At 37.5% G+C, this 25,915-nt stretch overlaps 2 protein-coding genes and 1 long non-coding RNA gene across 5 annotated transcripts in view; 1 reads left to right on the top strand and 2 right to left on the bottom strand.

Annotated features, from left to right (window-relative positions):
- Window positions 1–25,915, top strand: part of LOC311093806 (zinc-alpha-2-glycoprotein-like) — a gene marked incomplete at its 5' end in the record, with an annotated part of 221,495 nt that overhangs the window by 45,437 nt on the left and 150,143 nt on the right. The gene's annotated exons all lie outside the window — the stretch shown is intronic.
- On the bottom strand, window positions 811–4,776 carry LOC311094071 (E3 ubiquitin-protein ligase TRIM39-like). Its single transcript, XM_084131811.1, has 7 exons — window positions 4,678–4,776; window positions 3,576–4,147; window positions 3,366–3,461; window positions 2,814–3,047; window positions 2,584–2,722; window positions 1,735–1,770; window positions 811–1,579 (listed from the first exon to the last, which is right to left on the bottom strand). Exons 1-7 carry the CDS (start codon window positions 4,748–4,750, stop codon window positions 891–893), a joined length of 1,839 nt encoding a protein of 612 aa, XP_083987937.1. The 5' UTR covers window positions 4,751–4,776; the 3' UTR covers window positions 811–890.
- LOC311094072 lies at window positions 12,525–21,851 on the bottom strand. Of its 3 annotated transcripts, none has more exons than XR_014608554.1 (10): window positions 18,975–21,851; window positions 18,690–18,826; window positions 16,919–18,208; window positions 16,087–16,167; window positions 15,536–15,651; window positions 15,222–15,305; window positions 14,952–15,094; window positions 14,736–14,820; window positions 14,195–14,322; window positions 12,525–13,440 (listed from the first exon to the last, which is right to left on the bottom strand). It is a non-coding gene; the product is annotated as an uncharacterized lncRNA (long non-coding RNA). The 3 variants fall into 3 exon arrangements; XR_014608555.1 differs by having other exon boundaries at window positions 16,919–17,925; window positions 18,008–18,208; window positions 18,690–21,851; XR_014608556.1 differs by having other exon boundaries at window positions 18,690–21,851.

Genomic DNA, 25,915 nt, shown 5'->3' on the forward strand with positions numbered 1-25,915 from the left:
CTCAATTATAATTCACGCAAAAAACATGATTCACACATGCGTAGACAATTTCACATGCATGAAACCTAATTCACGTGCGTGAAAAAAATATACATTCACAAAAACCAATTCACATGTGCAAAATAAAAAAATATTCAAAATACACTTCACAAATGCAAAACACAATTCGTAGATATACAACTGTGCACAAAAACTTTTGAATGTTTAAAATGTACGAGTTTATCCTTGAATGTGAATATCGTCATTCACGTGTGAATCGCCTTGGATTTGTGTGTGTGTGTTTGTGTTTTTGAGACTTTCCTGGCAGCGAACTCCTCCTACACAGATGAGTCGTACTCTTTAGCCAATCAGATTTAAGCTTATCAATCGACCAATCGGTATCACGTGAGGGCGGGCCTACCTGCATGGGTCAAACATTTGACATGGTAACTTGGTAATAGACCTACAATGTCTTCTTCTTCTTCTTCGTCGTCTTCATCTTCTTCTTCCGTCTTCTTCCTCTTTCTTCTTCTTCATTGTCTTCTTCTTTCTTCTTCGTCTTCTTCTTCTTCTTCTATGTCTTCTTCTTTGTCTTCGTCTTCTTCTTCTTCTTCTACTTTGTCTTCTTCTTCTTCGTCTTTGAAGATCCATAGTGTTGTGTATGAATATGGTAATCATACAGTGATATATATTGAGGAATTAACATCTGATTTACCTCAGTATTATCACAGATCATTTTGTGACTGAAATGGTAGAAACAGCTTTGATATACTTTATCAATTTTATCATAGTTTGGTTTATTTTGATGTAAAAACAAAAATACAGACACTTTCACTTTGTCAGGTTGAGATGGGAGAAAACAATGGCATGAATAATTATGAAAAGTTGAAAATAAAATTGTTAAATAAGCATTATATTTTCACAATTTTTATTATAGCTAGAATTATAGATTTTAACAATGAAAAACAAATTATGAAAATATAGCAAAACATGTTTAGATTTGTAATTATATAAATCATTTTCATTGTGCATTTCATATTACGGCAGAAAATTAATTTATTGTAATTGACAGGTGTGATGATCAGTGGAGTTGAGTTTTTACCTTTATTGTTTAGATATGGGCTAAACAATGGATAGAGTTTCCCAGTGAAAGACTGATCAGTGAAAGAGTAGAGATGAGAGCTGGACTCCACATCATAAAAGGAGACCAGACCCTCCTCATAATCCACAAACACACCGACCCGCTGCGGCTTCACTCTCACACACAGAGAGACAGGAGGATCAGCACCGGCCCAATATTCATTCCCATTCCTCAGAACCACAGTCCAGTATCCATCACTGGGACTCAGTCTGATCAATCCCTTCCTGTTAATGGATTCTCTGGTCACTCCTAAATCCCAGTCAGTCTTTCCCTTCACCTGCACCTCAAAATAAAATCTCCCCGAGGAGAATCCCTCCTTTCCCAGGACACTTACACATGTATCAAATCTCTCTGGTTTGTCTGGGAGTTTCTGTCTAATGTCTCCATGTCTCACTTGTTTCCCATCATCAGACAGGATGAGAGCAGGATGAGCTGTATCAGGATCCAGAGTCACATCCACTGAGAAAACAGAGAATATAAATCACAAATTCACAATACAGATATTTAGTGATGATGTGTGTAATATGTAATCAGTGTTTAATCATACTGTCGGTCAGTGATGAAGCTGTGAGTATCTGAATGTAATCTAGTGTAGTGCAGACAGCACACTGTACCTGCATACTGCTGTCTCCTCTTCAGTTCTGTAGAGACTAATGACAATAAAACACCATAAGATCTTTGACATGTTTATGTGTGGAATTATAGACAAGATTTAAGGTTATATTTAAAGAATTGTGAACAACATCATGTTTTATCTGATCAATGTTTCTCTGCTGATATTTAGAGAATCCCTGAACTCCTATTGTGTTTGAGCTCGAAATATTCCTCCTTTTTAGAACATCTTTGGGAATGTTTTGTGAACATTTTATGAAATTTTTATTGTAGATATTTTTATGCCTAATGTTATTCATCTCAGTTTTGGAGTGTATTAGTGTTGTGGTTATTCAGCAAAGACAACACTATAAAAATAACCTTAGAGAAAGTGAAAATGAAAGTCCAGCACTGCGAAGCTGTTTGATACAGGTCAGAAATTTTCCTCTTAAAAAGAACCAATCTGCATGAATAGACATTCATGATGTCTGTCGATTTGATTTTCTTCTGCTAAACTGATTTTATCTGACACATAATCACAATATTTAGATGAAACAGCTGAAAAGACTGAAAATGGCAGAAAATGAATGTTTCTTTCTGTAGTTTCTCATCTAAAAGTGTTCACAGATTTACTAAAGCCTCAAGGTTCTGGTTACAGTGATGAAGCTTCTAGTACAAGATGAATTTACTGCATGTTTTCTGAAATTAGAGATGAATATGACCTGCTCTCTTCAAGAAGAACTGTGATGATAATGAGACACAAACACATGATCACACACTTCTCTTATTTCAGCTTTAACAGACTCATTCTTCATTACTGATATTAAAAGATAAATATATGTATCTGTACAGTGTGTTTGATATTGCTGTACCAGTTAGCGTGAGTTTCTCCTGTAGAGAGTCCTGCAGTTTAGTCAGAGCTCTACTCAGAGTCTCCAGACTCTCATCAGTCTTCACACTGATCTCAGACCAGTTCCTGGTGTTTCTAGAGCTGCACAGGGATGAGTAAATCTACAGCAGGAGAGAGGAGAAATCCTTCAGCATGGGGAGTGTTATGGTGTCATATACTGCATTATCATTGATCAGAGAGATGTTGACTGACCTGTAGGAGGTGGAGGTGATCTTCAGTGTGTGAGAGCTGCTCCAGCTCAGTGTTTCTCATCTTTAGCTCAGTGATCTCCTGCTCCAGCTCTTCAATGAGCTCTTCCTCCTGTTTCTCTGCTGCTTTCTGCTGCTCCTCCATCATCTCCAGCAGTTCAGTCTGACATCTCTCAATGGAGCGGATGAGATCAGTGAAGAGCTCCACACGGGCTGCTTTCTCCTTCTCTGTGTTTCTCTGCTCAACCAGGACAATCAACACATTATTAGTGGCGTTTGTTAAGAGAAGAATCAGTGTTATTATTTCTCATACTTCAGTGTTTTTAGCCGGTTTTCAAAATCCCTCATTCTGCACCGTTTGCACTGAATGATTCCTCAAATCATGTGTGTTGTTGAGGAGAGATGTGTTATTACTTTACTAAGTGATCAGGGAATCACAGACGTGTCGATATTCAGACCAGCAGTGTGACTGTGAGTGTGAAGTTGCTTTTATACAACATTTCAATAAACAATGATAGATATTAAAATTAATTTAATTTAATTATTTTAAACTCACTTTTCTGACTTCTGCTGAGTGTTTGACATCTTGAATCTTCTTGATTCTGTCTTGGATCATCTGCTGTGTGTCTTTCTGTGTCTTCATCAGTTGAGTCTATAGACAGAGAACAACACACAATATGTTTTCATAACTGATTCATTTATATTAAAGAACATGTGTTTCCTCATGATAAGAGCCATTTAAAATCAGTTTGTCAGTAACTTTTACCTTCTTCTCTTCACTCTCCTCTTCTAAAGAAACAGTGCTGTGGTTCTGGTGGTCTTTCAAAGCACACATCGGACACACACATGTCTGATCATCTCTACAGAACAGCTCCAGAGGTCTCTCATGTTTCTGACATATATAGTTCTCCAGATTACTCACAGGATTGATCAGTTTGTGTTTCTTTAAACCTGCCACTCTCGAATGAGGCTCTAGGTGAGTTTCACAGTAAGAGCTCTGACACACCAGACACGACTTCAGGGCTTTCAGCTTTCTTTCCTCACAGACGTCACACAGAACTTCAGCTTTTTTCAGAACTTCAGCTTTTTTCTCAGGACTTTTCTTTTTATAGTGATCTACGATCTCTCGGAGTGTGGTGTTAATCTTGAGATCAGGTCTGTGCTTGAATGTTTCTTTACAATATGGACAGTTGCAGGTCTGGCTGTTGTCCCAGCACTTATTCAGACAGGTCTTGCAGAAGTTGTGTCCACATGGAGTGCTGACTGGATCAGTGAACACGTCCAGACATATAGAGCACTGAAGCTCCTCAGTCAGTGGACCGCTGGAGGAAGACATCGCTGGAGAGAGAAATGATGAAGATAAATCTTCACTACTAGTGTAAAGTTTGGAAACACATTTGACTTTTTGATTTAATGGCTTTTGCTTGAAGGACTTAAATAACAATAATAATTATTATTATTAGCCTTATTATTATAAATGGGCTCATTTAATACTGTTTATAAAGAATCCCATGATGCACCTCATGAAGTTGGTTGAATGTAAAGAATGTCTAGAGACAAAGAGTGACGTCTTTGAGGAAACTCAAATATATTAGAGATCATGTACAGTCAGCTGGTCATTACTGCAAAATGAACCCAGACAAGCTGATCAGAACCCTAATGTGAAGCTCATTACACGAACACTTACTGTACCAAATAAATAAATACACGAAGGAGCAATATTGATTTGAAATCTTGATTTGAAATTATTTTATTATCTGCTGCTGTACACTCCTGAACTACATATTAAATATTATATGAGAAGAGTTAAAGTTATTCATGCACTAATTCATTCTTCTTGTTTTTTTATTTTTTGTTTATTGACTTACATGGAGGTAAATCGTCAATACTCCATCTCCTGGTTTTTCTTGCTTGTGTTGAAGTTGGTGAAGATTCTGCCATTGTTCTTCCCTCTTCGTTTTCAAGAATAGAAATGTTATTGAATGATCTGTAACAAATACGACTTTGGGTTAATTTGAATTAGCTCAAGAATATAGGGAATTTTGGAAATATTAATAATTATGGCTCATGGTCATAATTCATAAGTCGCATGTACATTTATTTTATCAATTATAGAGATTACCTTGTTCTGTAACTGGTCTGATCGTTATTCGTCCCGCGAATAAATGTAAGATTATCACAGTTAAGAAGGGGTATCTATTTACAAACTCCACGAAAGTTTATGTTCTGGCCACGGACATCAAACTTTCTGAGTTTATTAATTAAAACTACTCAAGTAGTCTATATATCGAGCTTGTAGCTTATAATTGGATCTTTTAAGTTTCATTGACTTATAAGGTGGATTTTCAAACACAGAGACAGTGAAAAGTATTTATGAATTTTAATAAATGCAAAACTAGAGATTATATGAGCTACGAATATAAACGTACGTCAAAATGCAAACAATAAAACAAACACACATATAACCAAACAATAACATAAGTGATCAGAATGAAATGAAATGAAAGAAAGAAAGAGAAGAGAAGAGAAAATTAGTAATTATTACATACAGAAACCTAAGTTCACGAGACTCCTGGAAAGCAGCTTTCAGAGAGGGTTTTAAAGTTACTTGCACGTTCGTTCTCTGTTCGGGCGAGGCTGAGGCAGGAAGCGAGGGTGGTGTCCTGTTTTCCGCTGCGTCTTCCAGTGCCGCGGAAGTTTAAAAAGGCTCACTGAAATGTAACGTTACCGAGAAAGTTCGTCTCCCGGGATGGGAGAGGCCGGAAATCTTGGCTTCTAAGAGGGAAATCTATGACTCGAACATGCGTTCGTTCGATAGAGAAGGCCAGGGCCTTCTTCAGATGTTCCTGGGAGAAGCGCTGCGCCGGGGCGGCAGCAGGAGATGAGAGAGGAAGCGCCGGAGAAGAGCAGGGATCAGAGAGAGAGAGAGAGGAAACAGGGTCTCTTGCTTTTTAAAGACATCTGTTTACGCCCTGTTTTCGGTGACAACAGCCAATCAGATCTTCTGATCTGTAGCGGGAAGAAGTCTTCTTTGTGTGAAGAAGACACGCCTACTTTGACCATATGTCTTATGAGAGAAAGGATTCATATTTTCTCTTAAGATTGTACACACAGAACAATACATCTTACTGTAATCTCTTATGTGTGACTGGTCGAATTAAAACAGGACGGTCAGACAGATACCAATTATGACAGGTAAAGATCAATGAAACATAACGTTACATTTACATGCATAATTACACACAAATAAAGTTTGATTAAACACACAATGAAATGGTCAGTATTTCCGTTATGGCATGTGAAGACACTTGAGAAACACAGGAATACATATCAAACATTTTAGGGGTACTTTTCTCTGAAAAGCTCCATGAATGGTGTGTGTGTGTGTGTGTGTGTGTGTGTCATGAGGTTGTAAAGTCACAGGGAGTCCATGCTGAAATGGGGGTCTTAGAGGGGATTGTCCAGAACAGGGTTCCTTTTGTGACTCAAATGTCCCTCTGGGGAGCAACAGATTGCAATTTTGACTGTTCATGGTAGACTTAGCGGCACCATGCACAGACTGTTGTTTAAGGAGACAACGAAGGATGTGTTTGGAGACAGGATGATTCACTTAATGTGAAAAGCAGATGTCATTGTTGCTACATTTCCCACTTTTTGTTAGATGAAATCCGGGATGGACTTCATCGAACAACAAATAGGCACAATGAATGGCAGGTGAATCATGATGGTCAAATAGCAGGTGGTTGCTAGGCTGATGACTCAGCTCAAGTGAAGTTGAGGGGGTCGATGGTGTGGGACCCCCTTTTCCAGGGTTCGTAGGAAACCGCCAGACACGGCTTTGTGAGCTTGGCTGTGGATGCTCACGTCTCGTTGAGTCTGGTACAGGATGAAAGCCAAGACGAGTGTCGGGGCGTGGTCGGTGACCGTGGAGATGCACATCCCAGTGTTAGACTTTCTGAGTGTGAGTCCTGCCTTGGTGATCAGGAGTCGGGGGTGTTTTCTCTTAATGCGATGCCGGATGCCGGACCTGGTGATGTCCGATGGTGGCTGCTTTCTCGCGAACCACCACAGCATCCTGTTAGAGGCAAAAGGGGAGAGAGAGAGAAAGGGAGGAAAGATTTCAGCGATGGTTGCTAGGACAGTCTTGTTGCTTCGCTGAGGTTGGTATGCCACATACTTTGATGTGCCATGCGTGGCTTTTGTGCTGCGGTGTTCAACACATGAGGCGTCATTGGTGGCATAGGAAAGGTCTGTTCATCAGAGGCCCGCATGACCTTCTTTGTACACAGCGGAGGTAGTGTAAGCGGCTCTGAGGCGTGCAGTGTAGTTGGTAAAGTTCGTTTGTGCTGTGTAGTCACTGCAATCGTGAGGGTAGTTGGTCTGGTTACTTCAGCTGCGGGTCAGTCCTGACCTTGAAGCAGTAGGTGTCAGTGTTCGTTTTCTGTGTCTGTGTCAGACGTGGCTGCACTGTCTTCATCTGTTATGTAAGAAGACTCTGGCTCACCAGTGTTCTGGGGAGAGTGGTTACAGGTTTGACGGTCTGGGCTTGGAGTTCTGGACGGCGGATGATGCTGGTTCCAGAATCTTTCTGAGCGCTCGGTCCGACGCTTTGGATGGGCACCATCACAGTCGTGCTGCCACCTGCTGTCTGGCTCTGAGCAGTGCTCAGAGACGGAGTGAATTGTGTGTGTTTTTACAGTCTTTTCATCCATAGCCCTTTGCTTGGTGTAAGCCTTGTGGGCTAAGTCTCTGAGTTCTCGAGTAGACATGGTTCGTGGGCAGACAAGCACATCAAGATGTCCACTCACGCTGCTATGTAGATTCCGCAGAAACAAAGTTCTGAAGGTTACATCTTCTTCCATATGTGGTGTGTTGGTTGCTCCGAAGAACGTTTGTCGGAGTCGGCCATAGTAGGAGTGTGGGTGTTCAAGTCGGGCCTGTTTGACGTCAAATGCCGTGATAAACCCTTGGTCTGATTCTGGGTCAGAGAATTCACGGATAAAAGCTTGTCGCAGTTGCTTGTAATCTGCTTTGACAGTCTCTGGTTGTCGATCCAGAAAACTACGCACTTCTCTATTTGCGGTGATTCGTAACAAGTACAATTTGTCCCAAGCTGTCATGTTGGCGACAGTTTGCAGGTGAAAGTCAATGTCTTGAAGGTACGCATGAACACTGCAGTCTCCGGCAAACGTAGGAATGTTTCTGGCCAGCTTGTCAAGGTCTCGGGGGGCCGTGCCGTGGTAAGTGGCATGGGTTTTCTGGAAGGGTCCTCCCCCCTTCGCTGCTGACAGGTGGTCTTGGAAGCTGGTTGGTGATGTCTTGAGCCGTGGGCTTACATCTCCCTTTTCAGCTCTGGGTTCTTGGCTGAAAGGGTTGGGGTGGCTGGCCGGGAGAAACTCTGTGATGTGTGTTTCTCCGTTCCAGCCACTCTGCAATCTGTAAGAATGTTTTAGTTCTGCATGAACAGTGTCAAGTTCATCTTGGAGCTCGTGTCTCTGCTGAGCGAGCTGATGAATTTTAGTCTCTGCTCTCTCAAGGAGAGCTTCAGCCCGTTGGAGCCTTTCGTTGAGTTCTTTTCTGGTTTCTCTCTCCAACTGTTCTCTTTGGTCTGTGTCGAGGTGCAGATCTTGCAGGGCATTTCGAAGTCTTTCTACTTCTTTCTGTAGCGTTGTGTCCGTCTCGTCCTCTTCCTCGGTCGGGAAGAGTAGCTGGTCTAGACGGCTCTGTGTGTGTGCTCGGTCCTCCAGGGCTTCTGTGGCCTGGAGCTGTAGTGTGGCTGCCTTCTGCTCCAGATCGAGGTTGGTCCTTTCGCTGGCCCGGGCCTTGGTGACGAGGTTGAGTGCGAGTTTTCCGAAGATTTTGGCCAGCTGCTCGTGGTCGTACTTCTGGGTTGGATCGCAGGTCTCAAACTGGTCCAGGTCTTGGTGGTCAGCGGCGTCCTGGGGTAGGATGGTTGCCGTCATTTCTCTCAGCCATGTTTCGAGAGCGTGCCAGCGGACTGCGGGACCGGGTGAGCTCGACATCTCTGCTTACTGTGGTGAGAGAGGCACAGCACACACAAAAAGAGACAAAATGCAAGTTTGTTTAGGGTCAAATGAGCTATACTCATACGGGCTATGCCGTTTATGAGAATTTCGGGGCTAACTGATGCCGACAGTTAGCGGAGCCAATTTCGTGGGTATGGATAAAACCCACAATAGAGATTTTGACAGGCGGTAGCCTGGGGGTCGTCTAATGACGCCGGCTTTGATCGTTACTCTATTATTCAGCTTTCCTGGGGTCTCTCTTAGGTTCTGTCTCTAAGTGAAATGAGAGGAACAAATCACAACAGAATGGAGAAAGACAAAGTTAGAGGTAGGGAAGAAAAGGGAAACACAACACAAGGAAGTGAATTGGTCTGCAATGAAATGTCACAAACAATAACACGGGGAGCGTTATTAAAAATAATATATATAAAAAAAAAATGAATCAAGAGGCCTAAGCCTATTAACACTGCTAGAGTTATCGGGACAGGACCTCGAAAGAAGGTGTGTCTTAGAGAGAAAAAGGTGGGCCAAACACCTAAAATATACCAGGAGGAATATCTAGTATTCTGTGGTCCATAATAAGTGGATGGGTTCTATCAAATTTTAGTTACCTGGGGTGAATAGAGGTCATCCAGGTGGAAACCAGCGGGCGCGGTCAGACCCTCCGACGGTCCCAACACCGGACGGAGCGCAGTGTCAGTAACGTCGGACAGATGATTCCAGATTTTTTTTCTGTGGGATCACGAGTATTTTGCGCTCTGTTGCATGCAGAAAATTACACGAGTTTCATAACATGTGACTAACAGGGATTACACATCTATTTAATTACACATTATATATGAAACGGTTTACAATAAAAACAGGGATTAGAACTTCTGTTTACTTACACATTATACAGGAAACGGTTTACAATAAAAACAGGAATTAAACTTCTTGTTTTAATTAATAGAAACTGTGAGCAAACAGGCATTAGAACTTCTGTTTACTTAAGCTGTGAGCACACAGGCATTAGACTTCTGTGAACAGGAATTATTTCTTCTGTTTAATTTGCACAGCTGTGAGCAGGAATTATGCGTCTGCTCATCCCCCATAAGCATTAATCAAAATAGCACTTTTATGATTTAAATGCGTAGGTTTACAAAATTGGATCGCGACGCCAATTTTTGACCAGGAGTTTATCGTTAACGTATTGTATATCATAAGGCCTATTACGACTGAAAACTGAAGTGCTCAGATCAGATTTACGTCTTCGCACTAAAAAAAGATTCCTTCGTCTTTATTTAGTCGGTTTAAATCATATTACATGTACAGAGACCAATGTAATATCCTGAACTGCAGTTTTTTGCAGAGCTGAGCTGGCTTTGTGCCTACCATCAGCTGGGTGAGTTCGCCTTATAGCGACTTACCTCACAATTCAAAACGCGCGTATAGCCTACAATTATTAAACCAATAATACACATTCAACTGAAACTGAATTTGTTCCACCAGATAAAGTTTGGAACTGCCTGCATTCTCCACCAAACATGTAACAAATACGACTTTGGGTTAATTTGAATTAGCTCAAGAATATAGGGAATTTTGGAAATATTAATAATTATGGCTCATGGTCATAATTCATAAGTCGCATGTACATTTATTTTATCAATTATAGAGATTACCTTGTTCTGTAACTGGTCTGATCGTTATTCGTCCCGCGAATAAATGTAAGATTATCACAGTTAAGAAGGGGTATCTATTTACAAACTCCACGAAAGTTTATGTTCTGGCCACGGACATCAAACTTTCTGAGTTTATTAATTAAAACTACTCAAGTAGTCTATATATCGAGCTTGTAGCTTATAATTGGATCTTTTAAGTTTCATTGACTTATACGGTGGATTTTCAAACACAGAGACAGTGAAAAGTATTTATGAATTTTAATAAATGCAAAACTAGAGATTATATGAGCTACGAATATAAACGTACGTCAAAATGCAAACAATAAAACAAACACACATATAACCAAACAATAACATAAGTGATCAGAATGAAATGAAATGAAAGAAAGAAAGAGAAGAGAAGAGAAAATTAGTAATTATTACATACAGAAACCTAAGTTCACGAGACTCCTGGAAAGCAGCTTTCAGAGAGGGTTTTAAAGTTACTTGCACGTTCGTTCTCTGTTCGGGCGAGGCTGAGGCAGGAAGCGAGGGTGGTGTCCTGTTTTCCGCTGCGTCTTCCAGTGCCGCGGAAGTTTAAAAAGGCTCACTGAAATGTAACGTTACCGAGAAAGTTCGTCTCCCGGGATGGGAGAGGCCGGAAATCTTGGCTTCTAAGAGGGAAATCTATGACTCGAACATGCGTTCGTTCGATAGAGAAGGCCAGGGCCTTCTTCAGATGTTCCTGGGAGAAGCGCTGCGCCGGGGCGGCAGCAGGAGATGAGAGAGGAAGTGCCGGAGAAGAGCAGGGATCAGAGAGAGAGAGAGAGGAAACAGGGTCTCTTGCTTTTTAAAGACATCTGTTTACGCCCTGTTTTCGGTGACAACAGCCAATCAGATCTTCTGATCTGTAGCGGGAAGAAGTCTTCTTTGTGTGAAGAAGACACGCCTACTTTGACCATATGTCTTATGAGAGAAAGGATTCATATTTTCTCTTAAGATTGTACACACAGAACAATACATCTTACTGTAATCTCTTATGTGTGACTGGTCGAATTAAAACAGGACGGTCAGACAGATACCAATTATGACAGGTAAAGATCAATGAAACATAACGTTACATTTACATGCATAATTACACACAAATAAAGTTTGATTAAACACACAATGAAATGGTCAGTATTTCCGTTATGGCATGTGAAGACACTTGAGAAACACAGGAATACATATCAAACATTTTAGGGGTACTTTTCTCTGAAAAGCTCCATGAATGGTGTGTGTGTGTGTGTGTGTCATGAGGTTGTAAAGTCACAGGGAGTCCATGCTGAAATGGGGGTCTTAGAGGGGATTGTCCAGAACAGGGTTCCTTTTGTGACTCAAATGTCCCTCTGGGGAGCAACAGATTGCAATTTTGACTGTTCATGGTAGACTTAGCGGCACCATGCACAGACTGTTGTTTAAGGAGACAACGAAGGATGTGTTTGGAGACAGGATGATTCACTTAATGTGAAAAGCAGATGTCATTGTTGCTACAGATCATAGAACTTATATTATATAAGCCTATATTTGCTCCTAATGTGTATTTAGTCACTGAGGTTTAAATGAAATCTTACCTCGAGTCCGGCTTAGTTTTACTTATTCATCATAATATTATTTCAAGTCAAATTTATAATTTATATCAAATTGGTTAAAATTAATGTAAGAATTTATAGTGAGGGAAACACAATAATTCATTTGAAATTCAGTAAGAAACTCATAAACTTACAGAACTGAACTTTACTCTAAAAAATGCTGGGTTAAAAACAACCCAATTTGGGTTATTTTGGCAACCCAGCGCTGGGTCAAAAAGGGACGTACCCAGCGCTGGGTTGTTTTAACCCAACTAGTTGGGTTAAATGTTTGACCCAGCATGCTGGGTTATCATTTTAACCCAATTATGGGTTAAAAATTACTACAGTGCTGGGTTTATGTAACCCAAAATGGGTTGGAATTTTAAATTAGAAATTTTTGTAAATAAAATTACTAAAATAACCCATCTACAGCAATACAGACTTCAGTAATCAAAATATGAAAATTTATTTTTGTTTTATCAAGTAAAATTGTCCATTTGTGAATACATTTTTTTTTACATTTCCCATCACTCCCTCCCCATTGACACAATTCAATGAAAATGCATGAAACCATATCACAGAAAGACTTGAAATAACTTCTTGAAGAAAATATGAAGTGAAATCTAAAACCATTTCACAACATTTACATCAAGATCTTGAGCATAAGATATCATGTGAGAGAAATACTCAGTAAGAATCAATTGTAGTGTAATTGTACTGTAGAAGAAAAGTACAAGTATTTAGAAGTAATAGTAAATATAAAAAGAACAACAGCATAAAAGAGGCAAGGTCGCAGACAGTAATAACCTGTTTGTCAGCAAAAATGAGTCAGAAAAATTAACCTTTTGAAGAAAATATGAATTTGAAGTCTTAACACATTTCAAAGCATTTACATCAACATTTTGAGCATAACATCATGTGAGAGAAATACTCACAGTAAGAATCATTGTAGTGTAATTGTACTGTAGAAGAAAAGTACAAGTAGAAGTAATAGTTTAGAAGTAATAGTTTAGAAGTAATAGTAGTAAATATAAAAAGAACAAACAGCATAAAAGAGGCAAGGTCACAGACAGTAATAACAAAAACTACTGTCTGTCAGCAAAAACTCTCATTGTTGGTGTTTCATCCCCAGAAAGTCCATACACCACAGTCTGTAAAAACTGCCACCACTGTTTCGGATAGTCAAATACGTAGAACTCCTTAAAGCAAACATCAACTGCAGCAAGCAATGTATTTTGCTCGAGTGCCTCTCCGTTTATAATGGCAAAGGCTTGAACGCACTGGTTGTCTCCAAGCATGAGAAAATGTGGAAATTCAGAGTCTTTTGAGCGCAGGTACTCAGCCATATTGGTCTCAATCTGACAAAAAAAAAAAAAAGAAGAGGGAAAAAAAAAAAAATTAGCATCAATTTAGAACGCAAAAAATTAAAACTAATTTAAATACCTTTAGGAACAGTAAAGGCTATGATTGGCACACCAAGCCAATCATCGGCCAATGTTAGCACTAGTCGGACCCCTGTTGGCAGGGGTTGGCCCTTGGCCATAGCTTTTGCAGTGTGTTCCAACTTTTTGGCCCAGATGCAAATGACTCATGGCAACAACACAGTTACCGTTTGATGTCACTAGTTTTTTTAATGTCGGCTTGGTGTGTCATGGCCTTGAAGGGTTAGTACACCTAAAAATAAATACTTAAATTAAATTAAATCTGTTCATCATATGAAGCGATTAAGTCTCTTCAGAAAATTTGGAATACATTAGATTCATATGAATTAGTTTTACAATCTTTTTACTAACTTTTTGTAGCATTAAAGTGGTAATTGCATAGTGGGACAGAAAGCTCTCATATTTCATTAGAAATATCGTCATTCCATTCCGAAGATGAACAAAAGTCTTAAAGGTTTGGAACGACAGGAAGGTGAGTAATTGATGAAAGAATTTTCATTTTTGGTTGACACTACTGTATGTTTTCACTCAAAAATTAAAAATTAAATTAAAAACATTACTAGATTTGTGACGTTGATAATTGTTAAAATGTGTCAGTCTGTGAAAAGGGTCCATACAATATATTGTAAATACTTAAATCGTGTAGTTTTAGCAATGGCTGTTAACTTACAGGCTGTATGTCTATGAAGGCCTTCCGGGTTTCAATGAAAGGTGGTTTAAACGTCTTCCTTCCAATCTTGTACACTGATGTTGGAAGGACTACTGGAAGTACTTGTAAGGCAACATCACTCTACGTCTCTTTAGAATACAATGAAAAAATGTTCACAAAAATCACTCAAAATTAAAAAAAGAAAAAGTCTTCATAAAACTGCAATAAAATCGTTAGTAGAGACTCCGACCAGAAATACATGGGTCAGATAAGGCAGTGCTTCTCAAACCTGTCCTGGGACCCCCACCACTGCACATTTTGTATGTCTCCCTCATCAGACACACCCAATTCAAGTCTTGCAATCTACTAATGAGCTGGTCAGGTGTTAAATGTGCAATGGTGGGAGGCCCTTAAAACATGATCTGAGAAGAGCACGTGCTAGTGCTGTAACCTTTAAGCACAGATTTAAAAACAGCAATTATTTCATACTTCTAAGTTCAGAAATACAGAAGTTCGTATAAATACAGCAAAATCACATCCCTGTGTTAGACACTGTACTCACATAGCCTTTACCCTGGCAATCCTTAAGGCATGGAAACTGTTCAACTACTGATGAAGCCAGGGTGACTTTTGTACCTGCACTTGGGCTAAAAGAAACAATTTCATATTTTGAATTTTAACAATAGTACAAATGTACACGCCAAGACATTTAATATATCAAAAGATATTTTAGCATTAAAATGTTTTACTTTAATTTGTATTGAAAATGTGTACTCACTTTTCTCCAAAGCGTTCAATAAGATGTGACACCAAGATCCGAACCATGGCTTGTCTCTCTTTAAGTGAAATGCAGTGCTTGTTTTCAAAAGTATCTACAATACCTCTGCCATTGGGTGTTGCAAGAAGGATGTCTCTTACATTCTAAAAAAAAAATATTTTGTTTAAAAGAAAAACATCCTACAAATTTCTTTCATTTAATGCAAAAAAACAACGCCTTTTCTAGCAACAGTCTGGTCCCAAAACAAGAAATAAATAAACACAAACTTACAAATGCTGCTACTTGCTCCACAGATATCCTGTGCTGCTGCTCCCTTTATATAGTAGGTGTAGTTGCAAGCTCTTCAATTGATTCCTTTAATAGAAAAATGTAATGGTAATGCACATGTATACATTTTTACAGTATGTTAGGTCTGCACAATATATTGTGAATATATTATACACACTGAAAGTAACTAGATGTAGAAAATACATGATGTACAACCCTCAAATGTGAAAATAAAGATCTGATATTAGGCCCCAAAGACCTTTTGCATTTAAAGCAGATGAACCCCATGCCTTCTACACCTAATACCTTGTACTTACATCAAGTGCATTCTTGAGGTACTTCTTGAATTTTAAACGAAGTCCAATAATGGGGATAAGAGAGGTCAGTGTGACATCATCTAAAAGAAGGAGGGTTTCTTGATCAATCTTCTCAGCTGTAAGAGAAAAAAAATATGCAGAACATAAGTATTTTGATGGAGATGATGAAACATCATTTTATAATATAAATATAGATAAAATAACAGATAAAATACATTTTATGACTAAATTATGTACATCCCAATTTACAGATTGGCAAGGCAAAATTGGCGGTCATGATGCTAGTTAACATTATTGAACTAGGCAACTGTAGTCAGGTTTATAGAACTGAAACGTCTCATTCATTGCTCTTTAATAATAGTGAAATCAGGGTCGATGATGTGAAATATACAAGGCTTAACAGAGTTGAAATTAGAAGTGGAAAAATGAGATGGAACAGTTAACTTAGCTGGATAACACTTTTCTGCGTCAAAGCAGCATTTGGCAAAAAAGTTTATTTATGAAAAAAATAACATAATTTAACAAATACAACAGTAACAAAAAGGTCTTACTGTTTTGCATTTATTTTCCAATGTCCTTCGATGCACTTTTCAGTCATTTCAAGATCACAGTGCGTGCTGCCTTTACATTCTCTAAAACAAAAATTAATGTCAGTCAAAAGGCATTTTATTATCACAGAAAACTTGAGAAAAGCTCTTATACAAATTATCCCGGGAGTGGCACGGACAAAATGGCGGCCGAGGTAACTTAACGTAAAAAAAAAAAAAAAAAATTTAAAAGGTAAAAATGTAAAGTAAGTATAGTGAGTAGTATGCTCATAGTAAATTAATAACATCTACTGTTACTATTGTACAGTTAAACGAAAGCAGAGTGGAAAATTTGTGAAGTATGTTCCCAGCAAACACAAAAACGTTGCAAAAACGTTTTTTTCACGTCGTGAAAAAGTTGTCACAACGTTTTTATCCTACGTATTTAATACGACAGATGTCGGGTTTTTTAAACGTTATAAACACGTATTTTCACAACGTGGCTGAAACATTTTTTTTACGTTATAAACACGTATTTTCACAACGTGGCTGAAACATTTTTTAAACGTTATAAACACGTATTTTCACAACGTAGCTGAAACATTTTTTAAACGTTATAAACACGTATTTTCACAATGTGGCTGAAACATTTTTTTAACATTATAAATACGTATTTTCACACCATTGATTAAATGTTTTGTAAAAAAACGTTTTTTAAACGTTGCTTCGACGATATGCGTCATGTTCAACATTTTCAAAATGTCAATATCACGTCTCATGTGGTACTTTTTTTCCTATTGGTTTTTACCACGTTCACCCGAAAAATTCACTGAAAGAATGTGTTAATCACTAAAACCTGAGATGTTTCCATCCTTGGATGTAGCCTGTAAGTGTTTGCAACTGCTGCCACGTCCGTCTTCAAAGAATCCAGTGTGAAGAGTAATCGATCCAGTGTGAAGAGTAATCGATCCAGTGGGCTATAAACACAATTCTTTCTGGGACCCGTTAAAAACATTGAAAAATCACTGGACACAAAACATAAAAGTTAATCAAATTCTTTAGAATTTATTGATTAATAACACAATATGATTGATATATGATTAATGATTTTAATTAATGAGTGCATTTCTGTAATGTATTACTAATTCTAGAATAAATAATGATACGATCTATTATATATATATATATATATATATATATATATATATATATATATAACATTTATGATTATTATCAGTTGTACGGCTTCATATTTTTGTGGAAACTATGATACAGTTTTCAGTAAGAGCAACATTTATTTAAAACATTTTTTTTAAAACAATTTAAAAGTTTTTACTGCAACTTTTGATCAAATTAATCTATCTTTTCTGTATAAACATTTTTTTCAAAACAATAAATCTTTAAAATATTGAAAATGTTTATAAAACAGAACAATGGCCAATTATAACCACATTAGAAAACATTAAAGGGATAGTTCACACAAAAATGTAAATTCTGTCATTAATTACCTCATGTCGCTCCAAACCCATAAGACTTTTGTGGAGAACACAAATGAAGATATTTTTAACAGATACCTTATGTGCGCATACAATTACATCTTTATTCACAAATTATGTATCTCCAACGCATGTTGCGCCATGAGATCGCTGGCTCTTTCGCCAACACAACACTGATGAATCGTGGCGCTCCGTGAACACGTGTCAGAGCTGTATATTTTGTGAATAAAGATGCAATGGTTTTTTTTGCACATACACAGCATTTACTTCACTTCATAAAGTTGAGGTTAAACCACTGGAGTCATATTGATTATTGTTATAATGTCTTTACTACCTTTCTGAAGCTTGAAAGTTGTAGTTGCATAAACTGTGAAATGGAGGGACAGAAAGCTCTCAGATTTCATTAAAAAGATCTACATTTGTGTTTCAAAGATGAACGAAAGTCTTACAGGTTTGCAACGACATGAAGGTGAGTGATGAAAATGTTTGGTTAAATTTGACGCATTAGGTGAATCAGTTCCTCAGGGGCACGAGTAGATCTTCCTGATCTCTGATCTTCTGCTCCTTATACCATCCCAATCCTGGATTATTGAGCCATGACAGAAGTTTCCACTTGGAATGCTTTAGCCTGGCTGTTTTTTCTCCAGCATCTAAAGTGAGAAAGAAAACAATAACCAAAATGTAAATGTAAAAAAACAATGGTTGTCCAAAATGTGAAGTATACACTTGAGTTTTCCCTCTACATACTTGTGGAAGATTTCAGTCATAAATAAATTGTAAATGTTTGCTTGATTAGACATTAACTGTCTAGAGATGTTATGTTTATGCTGAAATATAATATTGGTTTGTGTTTTAAAATCACCTATCACATGTCATCTGTCTCATGTGATAAAGTTTTGTGCTTCAGAATTTCCGATAACAATAATAATAATAATAATGTTTCAGTGCACTGTAAGGATTTTGTGATAAAGACGGCCACTGACTACTGAGATAGAGACCTGAGTGATATGCACCCAGAGTTTAGCACCTTGATTAGCTTGTTCAGGTGTGCTGGACTAGGTTGGAGTAAAGCTCTGCATGTAAGTGGACCTTGAGAGACAATGTTGAGATCTCAATATGTTCTGAACTTACAACACTGGGACACTTGAACACTGGAACACTGAGACCAAAGTCCTGCAGAGTTTCTGGTGATCCTGGATCAGCTGCTCAGGTCTGCTTAATTGGGTTTGGAGATAAACTCTGTGATCAGAACTAGATGGCAAACAATACTGTAAAGGGGAGAAGACAAACAATATTATTTTGTTGTAAATAATCTGCTTACCTGTACAAAGTATGCATCATGAATAAGTGGTAGGCTATATATTTAATTTGATATTTTAATAACACTGTTTTACTACATTAATACTAACTACAAACCTGATAAAAATGACTGGGCAGTGGAGGAAAGCCTTATTTTGCCCTCCAGGTGGGCGTAATGGTGTGACGTCACATGATAACTATGAATTAACCATACAGTGCATACTTTTATATAAATAAATTAGCTTATTTCCATTCATCCATTGACCAATCGTCAGCAAAACCTTTACAAAAATATCTCATCTACACATAAGTGATTAAAAGCCCAAACTTACAGCTCAAGTCTAGTCAACCTAACGTTATCTCTAACGTTAGCTAGCTAAAGTTAGTTAGATGCTAACGGACTTTTTCGAAGACACTAAACCATTTCTATTAAGTAAATATTCAACGAAAGCGAGTGATTTACATGAAAGAAAGTCTCAGAAACATTTGTATGTACTATTTGTGTAATTTTATGGACTAAACTTACCTTAAAGTTGTTAAAACAACAGTGATAGACGGAGTTTCGCTGATTGTCAGTTGAGCTGCTGCCTCGTTTCCATGGTAACGCCCTCCGCTCCAGTTCAAATGCGGCTTGAACGTTCAGCGCGCGCGCCCATTAAAATACGTAAAAGTCACGCAGCATTTACATTTAGATTGATGTAATGAATTATTTGATAATCAGCTAAAATATCATGAAACTTGATATATTATTAAGTGGATAGTAGGCCTGTGGCCATCGCAAACTGTAAATTGAATGAAAATATGAAAGCATTAAGAAAGTAAAACAATGTTTCAAATCATATATAATAGGCTACATTATAACATAATATATGTCTACCTTTAGAAATGGTAAACGAGGTAAACAAAAATAGCAAAAACTACATGATATAATTATGAACATATTTTCATAAAGTATGTCAATCATCATTACAGCGTCACCCTCAGGCTGCATGAATGCAAGGACATTAACATTTTTCCAAAAGTGCATATGACATGTTCAGTGACGATTAGCGTAAAAAATGTTATCAAAAAATTTATAGGCTATTAAATGAGAAGAGACGACTGAGAGTAAGCATTCACATATCACCTCTAAGTCCTTTTGATACTTGATATTCAGGCTGCCTACAGCGGTCTCGTGTTAGGCTACTCGGTCAATGAAGAATCGCTTAAAATAGTGTTCGAATTGAGGGGGGGCTGGGGGGGTCCGGGACCCCCCATAAGCATCAAGGGACCCCCCTTAAGGCCCAAAAAAATTACATCGGGGGGTCCCCTGGTTTTTCATTAAAACTAAAATAATAGAAACATATTTATTAGGTAATATATTTATTTTTAATCAAAGTATTGCGCTGCCGCTCCCATTAGAAAGTAATTCAAATTAGATTTGCGTCTGAAAAGACGCTCAAATTTATAAACAGATACATTTTATTGATCGTGCCATTTATACGCCAAAAACAGGTTTTTTTTTTTTTTTTTTGCGTGTAAATGATACGCACTGCAAACCCCTTGAGTAGGATTAGGGGTGTGTAGTACGTGTATTACACGCCATAAAGTGCGTATCATATGCACGCAAAAACTATTTTTTTGCGAATAAATGGTACGAGAAATAAATTTCGTGCTATAGATAAGCACTTTCACGAGAGTCTGGCAGAGTGAATCCTCATTTTCACCTCACGACGACGGTAAGATAATATTCTTTCTTTTATGATTGTTTGGTAATTTACAGATCTGAATAGAATTTCAGCATTAACGCTTGTCCGGGACACGTGTGTGTACGTGTTTTTTTAAGAGACAAGTGAAAGAGAATTGTACTTGCCCAACCGGACAAAAGCTCTTACCCCCAAGAGCTTTGACACAATTCGAACACTGCAAACAGAACGTAGCCTACCATTGGAGATTTGGCATGTTTGTATTAATACTGTCGTGACGTTACTTTTAAAACCTATTTCAACGTGCAGACTACGTTTTTTTAACACCTAAATAAAACGTCTCGCCAAAGTTGCATTTTGGTCTGGTTTTGTTTTCGTAGTAGACGAACGTGATATTTACGTTTTTTTGACTACCTAAAGAAAACATACCTGGTTGGTATTTTCACAACGTTTCTAAAACGTTTTATTTTGGTTACATTATTATTATTTTTTTTAGGTGTGGTTTCTTAAACGTTTTTAAAACGTTGCACTGCAACATTACCTAATTGCAACCAAAAAACAACGTTGTGAAACGTTGTAAAAACGTTTTGTGTTTGCTGGGTTCTGACAGAAGACTAACGTTAGCAAAGTAAGTTAAACTTCACCGAATCAAACCCGTAACGTTAGCTAATACAGCAAATCATATATAATAAAGTACAGTTAACATATTCAGAAGCAAATTTTAAAAATGGACTTACCTTTTCCCTTCCTAAGGCCAGCATCGCGATGACAGTGTGGCGCACTTTCTTCCTAGTCCACTGAGCAGAGTCGTATCGTATGAGGCGCGCGCAGCGCGGCTGTCATGGCAACGTTAATCTCAATTGAGCTGAGAGCGTAAAACTGCGTTTATTCAGTAAAATCGTTAGAGAAATATTGAATATGTAAGGGATAATGTATTGTGACTCTATTAACAGAATTTTTGGAAATAAGACATAAGAAAACCAATAAAAGCGGCATGTTAAGACATGAGGCAAAAACCGCGAATATTTCCATATAAGCTCTTTTCTGACTTTTCCACCTTCCACGAGATCTCAAAATACCCTCGGATAAAAACCAATTGAAAACTACTTGAAATATGTATATTTATTTACCTTAAACTGCATAAACGTCTTTTATTTGCTTCCACCTGAAGGCGCTAAGAAAATGGCGGCTTCTCCAACTGGTGTCGTCCTTGTTGTTGCGTGACGTGCGTGCTCTCTTTCACGTCCGCGTTCCCAACCCAGCACCGCTGGGTTACTTAAAGGGATACTCCACCGTCTTTTCATATTAAACTATGTTATTCCCTTAACTAAAACGAGTTGATACATACCTCTCTCGTCTCAGTGCGTGCACTCAATCGCTCTGGCGCGCGGCGAAACTTTGTTCACTCAGTTCATTCAATATGGGCCAAGCAGAGAAGCTACCAAACACCTCCACGTTTTCCCTATTTAAATACAGTTACTCACGTAGTGTAACTCGACCTAGGACGGTGACACAAAACAAAACGTTGCGCTTTTCTAAGCGTGTAAAATGGATAACTATATTGTATGGCGGAATACCATAGCAAGTGCTTATGAGCACTTCGACTTGGCGGAGTAATATCTTCACTAGAGGGAGCGGGGGCCGGTGAGAGGATTTTTCACGAGTGAAGATATTACTCCGCCAAGTCGAAGTGCTCATAAGCACTTGCTATGGTATTCCGCCATACAATATAGTTATCCATTTTACACGCTTAGAAAAGCGCAACGTTTTGTTTTGTGTCACCGTCCTAGGTCGAGTTACACTACGTGAGTAACTGTATTTAAATAGGGAAAACGTGGAGGTGTTTGATAGCTTCTCTGCTTGGCCCATATTGAATGAACTGAGTGAACAAAGTTTCGCCGCGCGCCAGAGCGATTGAGTGCACGCACTGAGACGAGAGAGGTATGTATCAACTCGTCTTAGTTAAGGGAATAACATAGTCTAATATGAAAAGACGGTGGAGTATCCCTTTAATAAGAACGATTTTCAACCCAAATTGGGTTACATCAACCCAGCATCCTTACCCAACAGTCTCAACCCAGCGTTTGGGTTGAAAAAACAACCCAGCATTTTTTAGATCAACAACATCTAAAAAATGTTGAGTTGAGTTCTCAAAAAAAGTTATCAAAAGAGCATGCTCTTTTGATAACTTTTTTTGAGAACTCAACTGAACTTTTGACCCAAAGTGATATAATTTCCAACAAAACTATATATATATATATTATCTCTTCACATATCTCTTCACAAAATACATTATATAGTCAAGTGTTGTTTTGATCTAGTTTATTATAAAAGTGATTTTCATCTGCAGTTTAGCAGGTTTGTGTTCAGTGAATCTGCAGGTCATTTACTTCATGTTTCTTTAGTCTTTCTGTCCTGTGACAAAATGACAGAAACACCAAACTTTGCTTTACAACCAATCAAATTACATATTTAAATACAATTCTGATACCATTTCAGTGAACAACTAAAATAGTTGAGTATTTGACATGCTTAAACCTGGTTCTGTTCAACTTATTCCAGTTTGACATGAACCTACTAAACCAGTTCACTTCCATTAGAAACCTGTTCAGCACAAACTCTCTTATATTTCTATCTCTTACCTGTGAGGATCAGATGTGTCCACAAGACTCTTTGAACGGATCAATAAATATTAAGTTGTTTAAAGAGGTTGATCGTTTCAGGCGTCCATATTGTTGTTGATCAAGTTAGTTTCACTTTCTCTGAATCTCTCTGAACTACAGTGATGTCAGAGAGTGATGTCAGAGAGTGATGTCAGTGCTCCTCCTACATGTATTTCATGTGTTGTCTAATGGCATCCATTGATGGGAAAATGTTTTTGTTAGGTACTGTATATGCCTCAAATATTACAAAATATAATGTTGATTTGTTCTCTGATATTGAAAATGAGATTAACAAAGTAAGAAAAAGATTTCATGATCTTGAAATGATTCTAGGTGGGGACTTTAATATTGTCCCAGATGTTAAGATGGATAGAATTCCTATTCCAATAAGATCATCTACAGGCGATTCAGAGCTATCTATATTCTGTGAAAATTTAGGGGTAATTGATATATGGAGATATAAACACCCACATTTGAAAGAGTTCACATGGAGTAATAGGGATAAATCTAAACAGTCAAGAATCGATCTTTTGTTAATTTCTAATTCATTAGAACAAAATACAAACAGAGTATCAATTGAACCATCGATATTGTCTGATCACAAAATGCTTTATCTTCTCATTAAAAGGAATAACAAAACTTCATATAAAATCTCTAAGACTTAAATTATTGGAAATTGATAGTTTTAAACATGAAATTAAGAAGATAATACAAACATTGGAATCAAGCTAAGCGAACAAATTTATACTGTAAAAATTGGGAGTTTATGAAGTTTCAGATTAGATTTAGTGCAATTGATAAAGGCAAAGAAGTTGCAAAGTCTAACAAGTCAAAGGAAGAGGAAATCATTAGAGCTATTTGTAACATCACTAATAATTCTGATGGGAATTCTAATTTGTTAATGAATCTGCAGGCTGAGTTAGATAAATTATATATAATCAAGGCAAAAGGAACATTTGTTAGATCACAAAGACGTTGGTTAGAGGAAGGGGAAACTAATTCCAGATACTTTTATAAAGAGAAAAGGAATGGAGAGTATACATCTATTAGAAAGATTAATATTAATGGCCATGAAACACAGGACCCTTTTATTATTTCAAAATACGTCTCAAATGTTTATGGTAAACTATATTCCAGCAGTGCATGTTCTGTAGACAAAATAGATGATTTTTTTAAAGCCCCTAAAACATAATATAGATCGTATCGATGGAGAATTTAAAGCTCTTTGATAAGGAAGTATCCATTTTAGAGATAAGAACAGCTATAAAAAAAAATCTTAAATTAAACAAGTCCCCCGGTAATGATGTCTAGACGATCTAGCTGAATTTCTGTTAATGGTCTATAAAGAATCTATTGATCAGGGGTTTTGTCCTCCATGACACAAGGTCCAAGGACACAATATCCTTAATTCCAAAGCCTGATAAAGATCTATTATCACTTATAATTGGCGACCTATTACCTTAATTAATAATGACAGTAAAATTATTGCTTCCATATTCGCTGAAATGTTAAAGTTAGGATTAGAATTTATTATTGATGATGCGCAGTCAGGTTTTATAAAAAGAAAGACATATTTATAATAATATTTGTATATTATTATATAATAAGAAGTGTGTTAGATATTATAGATAATACTGAAATTATTAATGAAAATAGTTTTATTCTGTTCGATTTTTACAAGGCCTTCGATACAATTGAACATGACTTTATTTTTAAAACTCTTAATTTTTTCGGATTTGGGAACAAATTTCAAAAAGTAATCAGAACCCTTTATAAGGAGATTAATAACTCTGTAAAATTGGCATATGGAACTTCTCATAGATTCAGAATGAAAAGGATTCGACAGCGCTGCCCTATTAGTCCATTGCTTTTGTTGTTGGCTACACAAATTATGGCCATTCATATTAAGAAAGACATTTTTCGTGGTATCAAAATAGAAGATACAGAAATGAAATGCACACAATGAGCTGATGACGCTACTCTTTTCTTAAGAGACTGAAGTTGAAGAAGCAATGAAGTGTCTGCAGTTATTTTCATCTGGATCTGGTCTTTCCCTAAATATTAATAAATGTGAGCTTATGGCTCTAGGTTCCTGTGACTTTACCACAGTATGCAATATTCCCGTGAAAGAAGTTGTCAAATATTTGGGTATTAAGATATCAAAAAATGAGGAAGTCAGGAATGAGTTAAACTTCACTCCCATCATTCAATCATTTGAAAAGAAACTGGATTCTTGGCTGATGAGAGATCTCTCTTTCACTGGTCATGTGTTATTGGTTAAAGCTGAGGGTTTGTCCAGGTTGGTTTATAATGCTCAAGTGTTACTTGCAAGTTTCCACAAACAAGCATTACTCTCGTGGACTCGTATGTATAGTCATAATTTCCCCCCATAAAGAACCATCTGGAATAACAGATTTATAATGGTTAGAAACAAATCAATATTTTTTTGAGAATTGGTTTGAAAAGGGAATTATTTGAGTTAAACAGCTGATCAAAAATGATGGTGTTTTATACAGTTATACTGAGTTTGTTCATATTTATAACTTTTCAGTTGATCCTGTCCAATATCTTTTGGTTTTACACGCAATTCCCAAGGAAATTTTGAGATTATTAGAAGGTCATAATAATTATTCTCTACAAACAACAGTAGAAGAATTAACTTCTTGTATTAAGTTGCAGGGCAAGGATTTCACAAGTTCTGGATGTAATA

The sequence above is a fragment of the Abramis brama genome, assembly GCF_963993115.1.
Source record: "Abramis brama genome assembly, chromosome: 12".
Taxonomy (NCBI): domain Eukaryota; kingdom Metazoa; phylum Chordata; class Actinopteri; order Cypriniformes; family Leuciscidae; genus Abramis; species Abramis brama.